This window comes from Zea mays, chromosome 1, assembly GCF_902167145.1.
Source record: "Zea mays cultivar B73 chromosome 1, Zm-B73-REFERENCE-NAM-5.0, whole genome shotgun sequence".
Classification (NCBI taxonomy): Eukaryota; Viridiplantae; Streptophyta; class Magnoliopsida; order Poales; family Poaceae; genus Zea; species Zea mays.
In genome coordinates this window covers 250,483,994-250,497,744 of record NC_050096.1, presented here as the reverse complement: position 1 = coordinate 250,497,744, position 13,751 = coordinate 250,483,994, and the positions used below count along the sequence as shown (strand labels likewise).

The window sequence follows — 13,751 nt, the reverse complement described above, 5'->3', positions numbered from 1 at the left end:
AAAAAATTCTATAATTTTATTAGACCGTATACAGTTAGCTAAAGTGATAAAAAATTTAGTCTTACATTTTAGCCAACTAAAATTTAGACCATGAGATTTAAAGAGTGTATTTAATCACTTGGTCATTGTAATCACCAACATTGTTTGAATCTCTCTATTTCGATAAAAAAAAAACTAGCAATCGATGGCATAGTTTATAACTGCTTGACGCCGCATTATTATTAGTCCTGCCAACAGTAATGTAATTAAGCTCTATTTGGGGAAGCTTCTGCTTCTCCAAAAAGCTATTGAAAGGCCAAAAGCTCCGCCCCAGCAGGTAGGGTCTCTGCTTCTTCAAAGTTCAAATTGACAAATAAAAACTACATTTTGTACTACAAGTAGGTAAGCTCACTTAGAACAGCTTCTCAAGTTTTTCGAAAGAGAGCTTTCTAAAGATATGCTTCCCCTTTTTGATAAGCTACGGCTCTCGACGACAGACACAGTGCCTAAGAATTCTTCGGAGGTCCTAAGAATCCTGGGACAGACACGGCATTATTATTATTGTATCATCTCGGAGGATGTATCCTTCTCTTCCATATTATTATTCTCATGTAATAAGCGGTGAAGGGTTTCACTGTTTCAGAGCCTGAGCGCGAGCCACGAGGCATCGTCGGGCACGTCTCCCGCGGGGGTGCCGCCGGCGCCGGCGGCGGAGTCTCTCTTCTTCCACGGCGAAGCATCCTCGTTGCGGTCAGCGTCGTCGGTGCCTGCGATCCTGCGAGTAATAATAACACACACGTGTGCATTACGATCCACACTGTTCTACCCAAAATTCCAAATTACTGATATATATATATATATAGGACACATATATATAGATAGATAGATAGTGGATCTCAGAGATGTGAAAGTGCATGTGATCTTCCTCACCTGTTCTTCCTTTTCCTGAGAAAGTTCTGCAGCGTCAGCTTCCTTGCGATGGGCGGCATGCCTGCCCCTGCAGGCGATGGCTGGTCATCGCTGGTCTGCGCCTTCTTTGGCACGGCGGTCGCCACCGCCACCCCTTTCTCCGGCGTGTTCCCGGTCACAGAACTTGCCATTTGCATCAGGACCTTGGCTCTGTCTGCTGGGAAGTGGTGGAACGTGGACACCTGCCCCTGGTAGAAGATGGTCAGGGTGGCCTTGCCCTCCTCTGGCCTGCAACGAACAAACCGATCGAGAAATTAAACCAGCTAGCCCAAGAACACGTCAGCCAGCAGATCAATTAATACATAATAACTACGGTTCACCTGGTGATCTCGGCGGTGCCAGCAGTGCGGACGGGGAACAGCGGCAAGGTCGTCCTGCTCGTGCCGGTCTCCCAGGCCGCCGCCGCCGCCGGCCCCGTGGCTACAGGGACCGGTGTCAGTTGGAGCGGCCGCTGGAACGAGGAGGAGCCGACGAGGTCATCCATCCGCACCTTCCTGTTCTGCTCCATCATGAACTTGCGCAAGCGAGCGCACGTAAGGGAGAATCTGTTGTTCCCGGAGGCGGCCATCTCCTCTCCTCACCGTCCTCGTTTGGTATGTATGGCACTGGTGGTGCTGGTGCTTCGGTCTCTCTCTCTCTCGCTCTCGCGTGGGCGGGCGCCTGCTATTATAGCCGCGAGGCCCGGGTAGCCTTCGTTTGTTTGTGCGTCGCCTCGGGGCGCGCGAGGGAGCACGTGAAATGCGAGGCCATGCTAGTGGAGGGCCGACGAGAGCGTGGGAGGACCCTGGCTAGAGCCACAGCCACTGGTGTGCAACAACGTACACACTGCTCTATTTCTGTAGTCCCTTCTTTTGCTCCGTGGGTTATTTTGCATGCATTTACTTCCCTCACCTCTCTATCCTCTAATTTTGTACCGGTTAATCTAATGTGTTGTGTCATTTTTAGGGCCAAGAGTTGACGACTGAGATGATCGGCTTTCATGTGGGGGCAATCACTAACTCTCTCAATCCCCTACATTACTCTTGCTCCGATCCTAAACAAGTCCTTAGGGGTGACAATAGGCTTTAAATTTATTTAAGGACCAAATCAGATTAGAATCAGGTTTTATTTCTATTCATTTTTTAACTAAAATTTATTTAGATTCCTAACATTTGTGAAGAAGCATTTGGATCGTGATCCATTACCACCCTAACGGTGAGAACAATTTGCACCAACAGTTTGGTATAACAAATATTGGTGATAATATTTACACTGTTGTTATCTGTCTCAAAGGCAAGCCTGGAAGTATATGGATGACAATAAGTTGGGCAAGGTGTGCATGGGTAGACTAAATACACACCCGCAACAAATTTCCTCTTATGTAAAATTTAATACTCGCACTTACACCCACGAGAATGTTATACTTGAGGGCTACTTTGGGAACCTCATATCCCCTTCGGGATTGGAGGGGGTTAAGGTGGAAATAAACTAATTTCCTCTCCAATCCCCTTCAATCCCCAAGGGGATTTGAGTTTCCAAACTAGCACTAAAGATGTACTCGTGGGGGATCGTACTCGCACCAATGAGCTACAATATAAGGTTAGGGCATTTGGGCTGATTAAGGCCTTGAGAAATCTTTTCTAAAACCATTACCACCTCTGGTATTGGCAAATCAACTTAAGCATTAAGTCCCCGATAATTTTGAGCTTTTTGTGAAAACCCAAACTCAAGTTCGTAATTCCTGATCTATCTAAGGGTTGATCTTTTGAAGTTCAAATTTTGGAATTGTCTTCAATCCTCTCGTTGTTGTTGTCTACAAAGGTTCCTCTAATTTTAGGAAGTTTTGGTCGAGTGACACTACCACACAGCGTGAGCGACACTACTAGTCAGATAACGAGCAACACTGTCAGGCCATGGCAATGACAGCGAGGAGAGCGACACTACTGGGCTATTTAGAGAAAGTCTTTGATTTGCCTCTTCTCAGTCTTTCCGGTGCTTGTTTCGGTAGATTGATATTCTTGCTGGAAAACTTATTCAAGGCATCCAACCATCACTTGGTTGAATTGTTTTTTTATCTCGGACCTTTGTGCAGTTTTGGTGTCTTAGAGGTTTGGTCTGAACTTTACGGAAATAAGCTAAGATTGCTTAAGTGTAAATATTTTTTTATTAGCTTCCATTCACCCCCTCTCTGGTCGTCTATTCCATTTTTCATTCTTGGCTCAAGGATAGCCTAAGTATAGTGATGGCGATATGTTAAGTAAGGTGCGAGTGGACTAAATACACACCCACAACAAATTATCTATTCTGTAAAAATTTATACATGCACTTCCATTCACTACCTGCGAGGGGTAAGATGTTATGCTCATAGATGCCCTTGTCGGGATCGTATGCACATCAGGTCGTTATAATACTCGTCGGTACTCGCGCCTATGAGTTACAATATCACTCTAATAGATAGAAATATATGTATTTTTGCGCTAATGGGTGGTGTGACAAATCCGCATTCATGTGGTGAAATTTTGAACCCATGCACTCACTTGTTAGAAAAAAATACAAGCGGGTAGGACCACCATCTCTAGTAGAATATATAATAGGAAACTCTAGCCTTCCCTTTCAACCTCATCTTGGTCACATTCCTTTATTATCATAAGTTTTGCATGCACCTTTCTTCTTTATATCTCTCTCTATATTTACTCTCTCGCTTCCCCTCTGCCTCCTCCCACCTAACCCTCATCCTAATAGTAGCGAGAGCGGTGTGGCCCCTTTGGCAATGACTCAAGGATACACCCTCTATAACAGTGGCAGATAAGTTAAGTTAGTGGGCTCGGTCAATGCTTTTTCTTATTTTTCTGATGGTCACAACCGTCGTAAAAGGGTTCAATAGTGATGACTATTTTTCACTACAATTTGAACTAGTGATAATATCTCACCTCATTACATGCCCACTTTCACTAAAGAGGGGTGAAATTGATACCGATGAAGATCTATAATAATTGTAATATGCAGGTTTGTGATCTATATGTTTCAAAATAGGAAACTAATTATGTTATGGTTAGTGTTTGTGCATGCCCTTGGAGAGTGACATATTGTGTATGGATGCATATTGTGTACTCATTTATCACATTGAGCATGTTTATATAGTCATTTTGTGATACTCCAAATTAATCTTACTATGTGAAAAAATAATGGAGACTATATTGTTTTAGTTTATTGTTATAGTGTTGTCATAGTAGTATATATACATGCACCATCAATGATCTAGTATTGTCACATAGTCCTTATGTATACATTTCATCTGGTTACATGCAACCTAAAATTTGAGATATAGACAAAGGAGTAGCTACACTCTAAATGTTGAAAGGAATTTCCAAATTTACATTCAAGGTTAATTATGAACAATATTGCTTACTAGAAGGAATACAATGTTGGCAAATTTATGGTATCCTTTATTTTCATTATGAACAAAGCAATATATTTGTTTGGTGGCTTATTATTAGCATTCTTTTGCTAGTCAAGGAAAGAAAAACACCCTATTTTGTAGATATAATGCTTGTGTCATCACATACCACATACAATATTGGTTTGTTGGTGTCGTCTAATATAAGAGATCTCTTTTTCTACAACTTCCACACACACACACACACCTAGGAGTAAAACATACTCAATATGTGTGTCCTAGAGCCTCCCTTACACATAACACTACTACTGGAATTGTACATATGCTTGTACAACATCTTACACAGTTGTCTAAGTATATCATATTATGTATCGAGGCTTGGCGTAGACCAGAATTAAAAGTACTAAATCAGTAAATAGTTAACTTAGTGTAAATAGGTTATACTCGAGTCCACATAAGCAACATTGTCACTCGAATTCTTATTGCGTTGACGATTAATGGACATCGTGCTCATGTGCTATCAAGAGTATTTAATAACTTATTTTTGGGTTATTCTTGATGAATGAAATACCCCAATTTGTATACTTATAGTGGATTGGAGGAACTATATCAACATAATCCCCACCTCTTTCCACAAACTTATGAGCGAATATTGTCCTCATTAGGGTGCCTTGGTGTAACATATTATTTACTAATGCTTCCTTGAACTTGATAAAAGCAAGAGCAACAAGGAGTGTGTTATGATTATGTTGCACAATTAATAATGTGCTTTCAAAGTAATCAAAAATATGTCATTAATAAAACACAAAAATGTTCCATTTTTAAAATTATGTATTGTCATTCCCTCATTGTATTTGGAGGATCTTCTTTGTTGTCTAGAAGGTAGAACCCATTAGAATAAAGAAAACATAGCCCTATTAAGTAAATAAACTGCTAAATTATCAATGGATATTATGGGTATCTTCTCAAAGAATGGTATAGGCAAGCTACATCTGAAGTAGGTTGATATGTTAACACCTTCCATTAAATTGTTAATGCCAAGAACATGTGATGTAAAGTGAAATAAAAGTATTAACATTTAAAATGGCAAGAGAAAAAACAAATAGTTCATCTTGATACTACAAGCAGACATGTACATGGAGCAAAGTTTTCTGAATCGCCATCGAACGATGCATCAAAGTAGGCTTCAATGATTCTAGCTTATTGGTCAAAATTTGATTCCACACACTTTATATGGACGAAAATAAAATTTTCTTTCAGAATCGATGGCAGGAGCTCATCTAAAGTAATAAGTGATAGATTGAAATTCAACAAAATGTAAATTAGATCTATTAATGCAACTATTTCAAATTCTTGATTGATATCACCTTTGACCATAAGTTTATAGACATGATCTCTTTTCCATTTTTTTATATATAGGAAGCATTAGTAATCTAAAATTCATGAGATTATTCCTATTCCACCCCTCCTTCCGTCCTAATTTTGAGTACAACAATTCATACTCCACCAAATCCAGTTCCGCGTCATTTTAAATCTAATTTCATTTACTAATATTATTTCTCCCTATTTCGCAAATGTTTTCTACTTAACTATCTAGCGGCTGGGTTAATAGTTAGGTTTTGTGCATAAGTCTATGTTTGGTCAACATAGTAAATTAATCGAGATCACTAAATATATACAAAGTGGCCATAATATTTTATGGTTTCTTATCCCATGATGGGAGCCTTGTTAAGTATATCATAATTTTGTTGGTCTCATGTTGTGGTAAGTGTCCAATGATAAAAGTGGGCTTCATGCACCCTCACAAACTAGGCCCATGAGAATGTCGTGATGTGTATCTTGTTGACACATCCCCACGACAAGGCCAAGCATAAATTAAGATGGTTAAATGCTCACGTGTTTTATAAGGCAAGACATATATACATAACAACAAAGGATAACATTTACTTCCATAAGAAGCACTCGATAAAGAAGTTCGACATGTGTGGTTCTCTTGCAAGCCCATCATTTTCTAACTTCTGCCTCATACCTCTTGCAAAGATATGTACACCAATGCTTATTTTCTTCTAACTTCTACAAACACTACTACATAAATAGTATTTCTTTAATAGCATTTTCACCGTTGTTTTATAAAAACATTTTAATAATATATGATCACTTGTTTGGAATACAATCAGTCATCAAAATCTAGTTCATGAAAAGAGTTTACAATGAAAAGATGTGCTCAAAGAAGCATGTGTATGTATCTCCCCTCAATGTCTGTGTTCTCTTTAGGTGGCTAATAGGGGGTGAAACATGTGCAAGCGCTTGCGTGTCACATTGAAAATGTATGTGTGTGAAGCATGTAGATCCTTGGTCATACCACCTTCTCTCTATCCTCTGTGTTCCCCACATTTCTCTCTCATATGAAGGACGAACTCTCCCTATCATGGCGTCTCTCTTCCTCCCTATGACATTGGCCCAATAGAATGCCTGACACGATGACCCCTATGCATGATGACCGCCTTGCATGATGGAATCTAGCAGAAGTGCATTGGACGGACATGCAACATCATGTGTGGTGGATCAGGTGGAGGTCCACCCATTCCTCTCCTAGTGTCGATTTTAGCTTTAGTTACTAGTGACGTAGGCACAACCGATATAAGGCATAGGTGACGATTATAGTTGTTGGAGATGGCTTTATTTTCCACTTTTCAATTGATTTCCACCTCCGGTTTCCATCTGGAGGTTCTAAATATGATCATCACCACCCACTTTCATCCTTGGCTGCAGTGGGAGCCAATGGTGATAATGTTTGTGTACCAGCGAACAACCAAGACAACAAGTTCAAACACACATAGGTGGAGGCAGGGCTTGCCCTATCTAGGCATGTGCCTAAGATTGGCTCCATTGGTGCCTGTTAAATATGTGTGTATCCAGGAACTACAAGTTCGTCATCCTCGCCTTCGTCTTCAAGTTTAGCAAGGGCCAGACACCAGACTTGAACCTTGTAGATCACTACAATCTCTCGTCGTGCGGCTAGAAGTGTCTAAACAAGGGCATCCGCTCGTGCATCACCTTGATACCAAGGTCCTACTCTCGATTGACAACAGCGAGGGAAGCTATGATTTGCATCAGAAATGGCCACGCAAGAAGTGGTTGTGTACCTCTAGAACAATTACCTTGGTGGCATGTTGTTGTCTCACCCCCTTGGACTTGTGGTCGTCGTGAGTGGGGAGGGTACCGATGATAGGCTCCCGAGTGCTAGGGACGGTGGCGATGGGTGAAAGGCACCTGTCTACGAACTTGAGCATGGTCGATGGAGAGGGGATGTGAGCCAGCTATGGTCGCCTGCATCATCTGGCCTAGGCCCGGCATCGCCACCCCTCCCCCCCCCCCCCCCACCAGTGGTGCCTAGGCTTCGATTTGGTCTGGCTCTGCCACTGCAAACATAGTGCAACCCCTTTGCCATCACATGTATATATAAGGCAACTCCATCTTGAATATGAAGCTAGAACTTACCAAACAACCATAGCATGTATCCACTTGCAAAATATGGAAATCCTTCCATAAACCTCAAAAGCCTGAGTAGGTTGTGCCTAATTTTCGGTATATGAAAAACTAAACTACTGAGTTAAAAGTTTGGAATTGCATGTGTGTGTATGGTAAGTTGACGCATACTTCCTATGTTTACGAATCCGTTTAAGAATAGTAATTGTATTAGACTAGAGAAAAGTCCTACAAAATAGATTTTAAGCATTAATTTCTCTTATAATATAAAATCGGCGGCTTAAATTTCAATATCATCTTATATAGATACTTTTAACATAAATCAACTCATACAAGTTCCATGCTCTAAGCTTTCGTGCAATTCGACTAGTTGTTTATCCAGAATTATATAAAAAGTGACTTTTCTTCTGATAAAATACGATTACTATTTGTGAGAGAGTATATTTGTAAAAAAAAGTTGTTGTAGAGTTAAAGAAACAGGAAGGTGCATTTGGGGAGTGGGAGATGGACGACGATGGGGTGCGCGAAGCAAAGATGGAGTACTCCTGTTGGACACATGTTACAAACTGTGGTCCCGGTGTTAACTAACTTTTCAATGATAAATACTCGGTGCAGTACAAGGCAGAGAAACAGACCCGCGTAGATGATACGCGCAAAGTTGTCTCTTTTTAGAAGAAAAAAAGCCATAAAACACTGCTTACTTTGGTGTGAATGGATGAGTTAAGCGGCGTTGCCCTTCGTCTTATATACTCAACTAACAGAGTATATATATGCTAACGTCTCCCAAAAGCTAGTCCATAGAGCATATACAACCCTAAGACTCTGGTTCAGTTTTCAAAATACAAGAGATAAATAAGAGACTACATGATATAATTTTGATACAACATGTATAGAAAGTCTGAACACTACCGGAAAACGAGTCTTTCCTGAGTGCAAGAGACGGGCTCTTCATGAAAAGTCCGTCTCTTGTATATTTTTTTTCAGTTAGCCACTTTTATAGATACCTCACTCTCGATCGGCGCCTCGCACTCACTGCCAGGCAGTAGTGCTTCACTCACATGCTGCCAACAAGCGCAACCCCTCCTCGGATCACGTTGTGTCGCTGATGATGGCCGATCAGCTGGTTCCCATCCCATGCATATATATCCATCCATGCAGGCATGACGTGGTTGATAATAATAAGAAAAACACACATGTATCTTGTTAGCAAAAGCCGGGATCAGTGACGTGGAACAGCGCTTGGCTCCACAGCGAGCACACGCACACGTAGCGTAGTTTGTCGTGACGGATAACGTGCCGCGCGCGACAAAGAATACATGCCGTGGAGCGTCGAGTGCGTACGTAGCTAGGGGCGCACCGGCCAGGCGAGTCCAGGAAGTCATCTCCATCAAACTTCTCTTCTCCTCGTGTGATATCGGCGATTATTATACATCAAACAGAAAGTAGCTTGGGTAATGATGATTTATTGTACATATATAGATATAGCTGCAACTAACTAATCGACTGTATTATTTGACAGCTTTAGGTTTGTCGTTCTATGGTTGGTATATAGACAAATACTGTATGCAGAGTGACGTCATTTGTCGGTAGGTCAGTGTACGTAATACCGCGCGCGCCAACGGGTTGAGTGCACGAGGGGACATGCGGCCTTGGTCCCTACTATATGTGGGTATATAGAGAGATAGAGAACACATCAATTATAGAGTTTTTGTTCATTAAAATAAAATAATTTGTTCAAAAAATCGATGGATTTTTTTAAAATATTAAATTTGTCGTTAGTAATAAAATCTACGAATTTCAACTAAATTTGCCACCTGATAGTTGCCGTGTACACGATGGATTTGACATGTACCTGCACAAGTTAACAAATTTTCATGGATCTTCAAGGCTAGTTGGATATTCGAATTCTCTTAAAAATTTGTTGGCTGCATCAATAATACTAGAGTCATTATATAAAAGTTAAATCTCATCAATAAGACATTCATCATTATGTCATCTTTATTATTTTGGTATTTTGTGATGGGGAGAAAAAGCTTCTCCATGGAAGCTGACGAAGCTTGATGGCTCGTCGTGGTCATGAGATCACCGGAGGAGGACGCCAATGTTGGATACTTGATTTCAATCCTCTAGAGGCATTGAGAATCAAGACAACACAAGTTAGGAACATGGACCTTCGTCCTGAGCTTAACACTTCTTTAGAGTGTTAATGAGGAGGACGAAGGTCTTCAGGTGGAAATGTAAACTGAAATGATGTGTATAGCACAATACAATGATGTATGGGAACTCATCTTCCTTGCCTTAGCATTTTCATTCCATCTCCCATAATACTAGATAAATTTACAAGCATACCTTCGACTCCTTGACAGAAGAGGGTACGAAGGTTCTTCGAAAGCTAACCAACACGAAGCTATGGCTCTCGAAAAGGTACTTTATGCAGGGCATTGTTCATCTATTTATAGGGGAGATGAACCGCCTTTATACAGAATTACAATAATGCACATTAAGGTTTTACACACACTGTTTACAAATGATATTAGGAAAATAACGTATTTTCTCTGTCCTTGGTTATGCAGGTTTTGACCTTCATTGTCTGGTAGCTTCCCCTCTGGCTAGCTCGTGTCCGAAGTTATAGACTTCGGCTGCCATCTTCGCTACTTGCGCACAGACGAAGCTTCTTTGTACTCTGCTTTGGTCGAAGGTTAGCTTCATCCGCTAGTGAAACTGTTCCTGAAATACACTTGTTTGTGCCGAAGCAACATGTTAAATGAGTGATCTTCGACATAGGAGGCCCCCAACAGTCGTAGTACCCTCTTTTGGCGAGACAGGTGGCTCATGGGTTAGAGGTTGGAGGATATGGCTCTCCATGTTCATGTGCTTGTTCCACATAGGATCTCTAATAAGAGAACGGTGCAGAGTCCTTTGATGACATGGCTTGGATCAGAGATTTGAGAGGTTTAGTCACCTAGGAGGTCATTTCATATTTTTTGACCTTGTGGGCTGCTATTTCTTATGTGGTGCGTCATGCAGGAACCCCTGATAAACATGTTTGGAGGTTTTCTAGCTTTAGTCATTATTTGGCTAAGTCAGCATATGACTTGTTATTTAGTGGCTCAACTTCCTTGGGGGCCATGAGAGAATTTGGAAGACCTGGGCTCTGGCCAAGTGCAGCTTCTTCTTATGGTTGGTCATGTATAATAGGTGTTGGACAGTGGACCGTTTGGCCAAAAGGGGGCCTCCCTCACCCTGTGTGTTGACCCCTTCTGTGATCAATAAGGGGAAATCATCCACCACCTCTTAGTATCATGTGTCTTTTTCAATACAATCCTTGTTCTTGTTGCTGCAAAAGTTGGGGGCTACCAACCCTCTCCCCTGGCAATGATGAAACTAACTTTGATGAGTGGTGGAGCAAAGCGGTTGGGATGGTGCATGGCGATTTTAAAGCTAGTTTGAATTCCTTAGTGGTGTTAGGTGCTTGGTGTATTTGGCGCCACCGTAATGAATGTGTTCAAGAGTGTGCGGCCTAGTATCTCCAAGGCCCTCATTCTGGCCGATGATTATTTTAGGTTGTGGTGTATGGTTGGAGGAAAATGTTTGTCCTTGCTCTCAGATAATGTGGTTGACACAAGTTGGGGAGTTCTTGGGGATGTGGCATGCATGTTGTGTCGTGTTGTGTTGTGTTGAGTGTTGTGTGTGAGTGTGTGTGGGGGGTTGTGTTGGTCTATTTTGGAATGTGTTATTTCTTTCTTTCTTTGAAATGATACGTAGCTCCCGTGCGTGTTCAAGAAAGAAATATAATATAATGGTTTGAAGAACATAACGAAGGATGCGGTTGTGCATTTATTTGCAACTTTTAGATAGCCTTTTTTTATTTAAAAAATGGAATGGTTCGAATTTTAGTACGTATAATTGTTCCAATCAGTGTGGTGTGACTATTTATAATAATATGATCTGATTCCTCGATCTACTAGAGGATGAGACTGAATATATTCTTGTTATTATCTTAAAAAGGAGCTAGAGGAGCACGTGAAGGCAATAGTATGTGTGTAGAACGAAGCACCACAGTACTACTAGCATTAGTTTGGAAGAAAATATCTAGAGGATCGATGGAAGCAATTAATACTACTACTAGCTATGACTCCATGAGAGTGACAATATAATAGGAAGGTTCCGTTGAATGCCATGTGTGCACTTTTGAAGATCCCATGGCCTTCCACGCATGCAATGCAAGAGAGTAGTATGTAAGCTTGATCAACGGGACAGCGACCCCCCTCGAAGGCACCCTCGTACGTCCTGGCAAGCATGTATGGAATATGCCTTGCACATATTCTTGGATGTTTTCGGAGATATAGCTCATAGCCGTCTCTGACGCTTTACTTTTACTCCTTGTCTGAAGAATGATTCTCCCCTGTGTCACCGGGCCACGGTTGGTTCAGACTTCAGGCTGGAGACTAACAAACCTTGTTCAGTCACGTTGACGTTGCGCGCCGTACCATCAATCCGCTCACCTTCCCTTCCCCCTCACCGACCCGACCTCCATGCATGGCATATGCCGTGAGATATTCCATTCCGGCGTACTAAACCCACCTTGCAGTTGCACTCATTAATTCTCCATTCATTCAGTCTCGACTGCATCTTCCCCCCACTGCCCATTCGCCTCGCTCTTGCATAAGATATCTTCTGTCCAGCTAGAACATCCTAGAGCTAGCTGTTGCATGCGTTGATCGAGCCACCACCAGCTAGCATTGTGATCGAGGGAACAAGAAGAGATGAAGTTTGGCAAGAGGCTCAAGAAGCAGGTGGAGGAGAGCCTCCCGGACTGGAGAGACAAGTTCCTAGCGTACAAGCGCCTCAAGAGGCTCGTCCGCCTCGTCCCGGCCTCCTCGCCCAGCAGGAGGGGCGGCCGCGCAGCCGATGCCGCCTTCCTGCGCCTCCTCCACGCCGAGGTCGACCGGTTCAACGCCTTCTTCCTGGAGCGGGAGGAGGACTTCGTCATACGGCACAGGGCACGTGCACGTCCTGACGTCCCTCCTATCATACGTGCGTGTGGTGCCAATGCGAGTGCGCGCGCTATTTATTGCGCGTCGTCTTGACCACCACCGTCTCTGCTACCGCGCAGGAGCTGAAGGAGACGGCCGAGGACGCGCGCAAGGCGATCGTCGACCTGCACGGGGAGATGGTGCTGCTGCTCAACTATAGCGCCATCAACTACACAGGTTGCTTCCACCTATCTACCCAGCATAATTTGCCCGGTGCCCCCTCTCTGTCTTGTGGCGCTGTAGCAGCAAAACAGTAAACTCAACTATGCTAGCTGTGCGTTAGGATTGTGGTTTATTCTTATGCAAGATGGACAATAATTGTGGAGTTAAACATCGCAGGGCTGGCCAAGATCCTCAAGAAGTACGACAAACGCACCGGGCGGCTGCTGCGGCTGCCCTTCATCGGAAAGGTGCTCCGGCAGCCCTTCTTCGCCACGGAGCTCATCTCCAGGCTCGTCCGCGACTGCGAGGCCACCATGGAGGCCGTGTTCGAGGCCAGCACAGGCCACGCCCGCTCGTCGGCGGGGACGGCCCCCGTGGCCTCAGCCAGGCAGGGCATCTTCCGGAACACCGTGGCCGCGCTGGTGACCATGGGCGAGCTCCGCAGCGGGAGTTCCACGTACGGTCACTTCTCGCTGCCACCGATGGCCCCGCCGGAGTCCGATCTCCTGCGGCGCGTGTGCGTCCAGGTCGCCGGTCAAGTGTCCATCTGACTATCCGAGAGATTTTCCGCTGTGCTCTTCGACGGCCAGTTACTACTCATGCTAGATTGTCATACTATAAGAGACATGTATACTTTCGCTTCCTACTACAAATTCACCTATTTGTATAAGCCTAGAAATTCTGTCGAATTCTTCTTTTTTTACTTTTCCAGCATCTACGCAGTTGAATCGCCAAAAAAG

General features: G+C 43.1%; 2 protein-coding genes across 4 annotated transcripts; one reads left to right on the top strand and one right to left on the bottom strand.

The window, feature by feature from the left end:
* Positions 1 to 201: 201 nt before the first annotated feature.
* Positions 202 to 8,514, bottom strand: LOC103643602 (protein TIFY 11d). Of its 2 annotated transcripts, XM_020546797.3 has the most exons (4): positions 7,486 to 7,751; positions 1,269 to 7,396; positions 910 to 1,176; positions 202 to 754 (listed from the first exon to the last, which is right to left on the bottom strand). In XM_020546797.3, exons 2-4 carry the CDS (start codon positions 1,514 to 1,516, stop codon positions 619 to 621), a joined length of 651 nt encoding a protein of 216 aa, XP_020402386.1. In that variant the 5' UTR covers positions 1,517 to 7,396; positions 7,486 to 7,751; the 3' UTR covers positions 202 to 618. The 2 variants fall into 2 exon arrangements, with proteins under 2 accessions (XP_020402386.1, XP_008664988.1); XM_008666766.4 differs by having other exon boundaries at positions 1,269 to 8,514.
* Positions 8,515 to 12,254: 3,740 nt separating this feature from the next.
* LOC103643601 (SPX domain-containing protein 3) lies at positions 12,255 to 13,722 on the top strand. Of its 2 annotated transcripts, none has more exons than XM_008666765.4 (3): positions 12,255 to 12,850; positions 12,930 to 13,026; positions 13,189 to 13,722. In XM_008666765.4, exons 1-3 carry the CDS (start codon positions 12,725 to 12,727, stop codon positions 13,560 to 13,562), a joined length of 597 nt encoding a protein of 198 aa, XP_008664987.1. In that variant the 5' UTR covers positions 12,255 to 12,724; the 3' UTR covers positions 13,563 to 13,722. The 2 variants fall into 2 exon arrangements, with proteins under 2 accessions (XP_008664987.1, XP_008664986.1); XM_008666764.4 differs by having other exon boundaries at positions 12,256 to 12,816.
* The last annotated feature ends 29 nt before the right edge of the window (positions 13,723 to 13,751 follow it).

Coding starts and splice junctions, on each gene's coding strand:
- LOC103643601 (XM_008666764.4), top strand. CDS start 12,580: ATGAAGTTTGGCAAGAGGCTCAAGAAGCAGGTGGAGGAGAGCCTCCCG. Junction 12,817..12,929: donor ACTTCGTCATACGGCACAGG/GCACGTGCACGT, acceptor GCTACCGCGCAG/GAGCTGAAGGAGACGGCCGA. Junction 13,027..13,188: donor TAGCGCCATCAACTACACAG/GTTGCTTCCACC, acceptor TAAACATCGCAG/GGCTGGCCAAGATCCTCAAG.
- LOC103643602 (XM_008666766.4), bottom strand. CDS start 1,516: ATGGCCGCCTCCGGGAACAACAGATTCTCCCTTACGTGCGCTCGCTTG. Junction 1,177..1,268: donor GGCACCGCCGAGATCACCAG/GTGAACCGTAGT, acceptor TGTTCGTTGCAG/GCCAGAGGAGGGCAAGGCCA. Junction 755..909: donor CTCAGGAAAAGGAAGAACAG/GTGAGGAAGATC, acceptor TATTACTCGCAG/GATCGCAGGCACCGACGACG.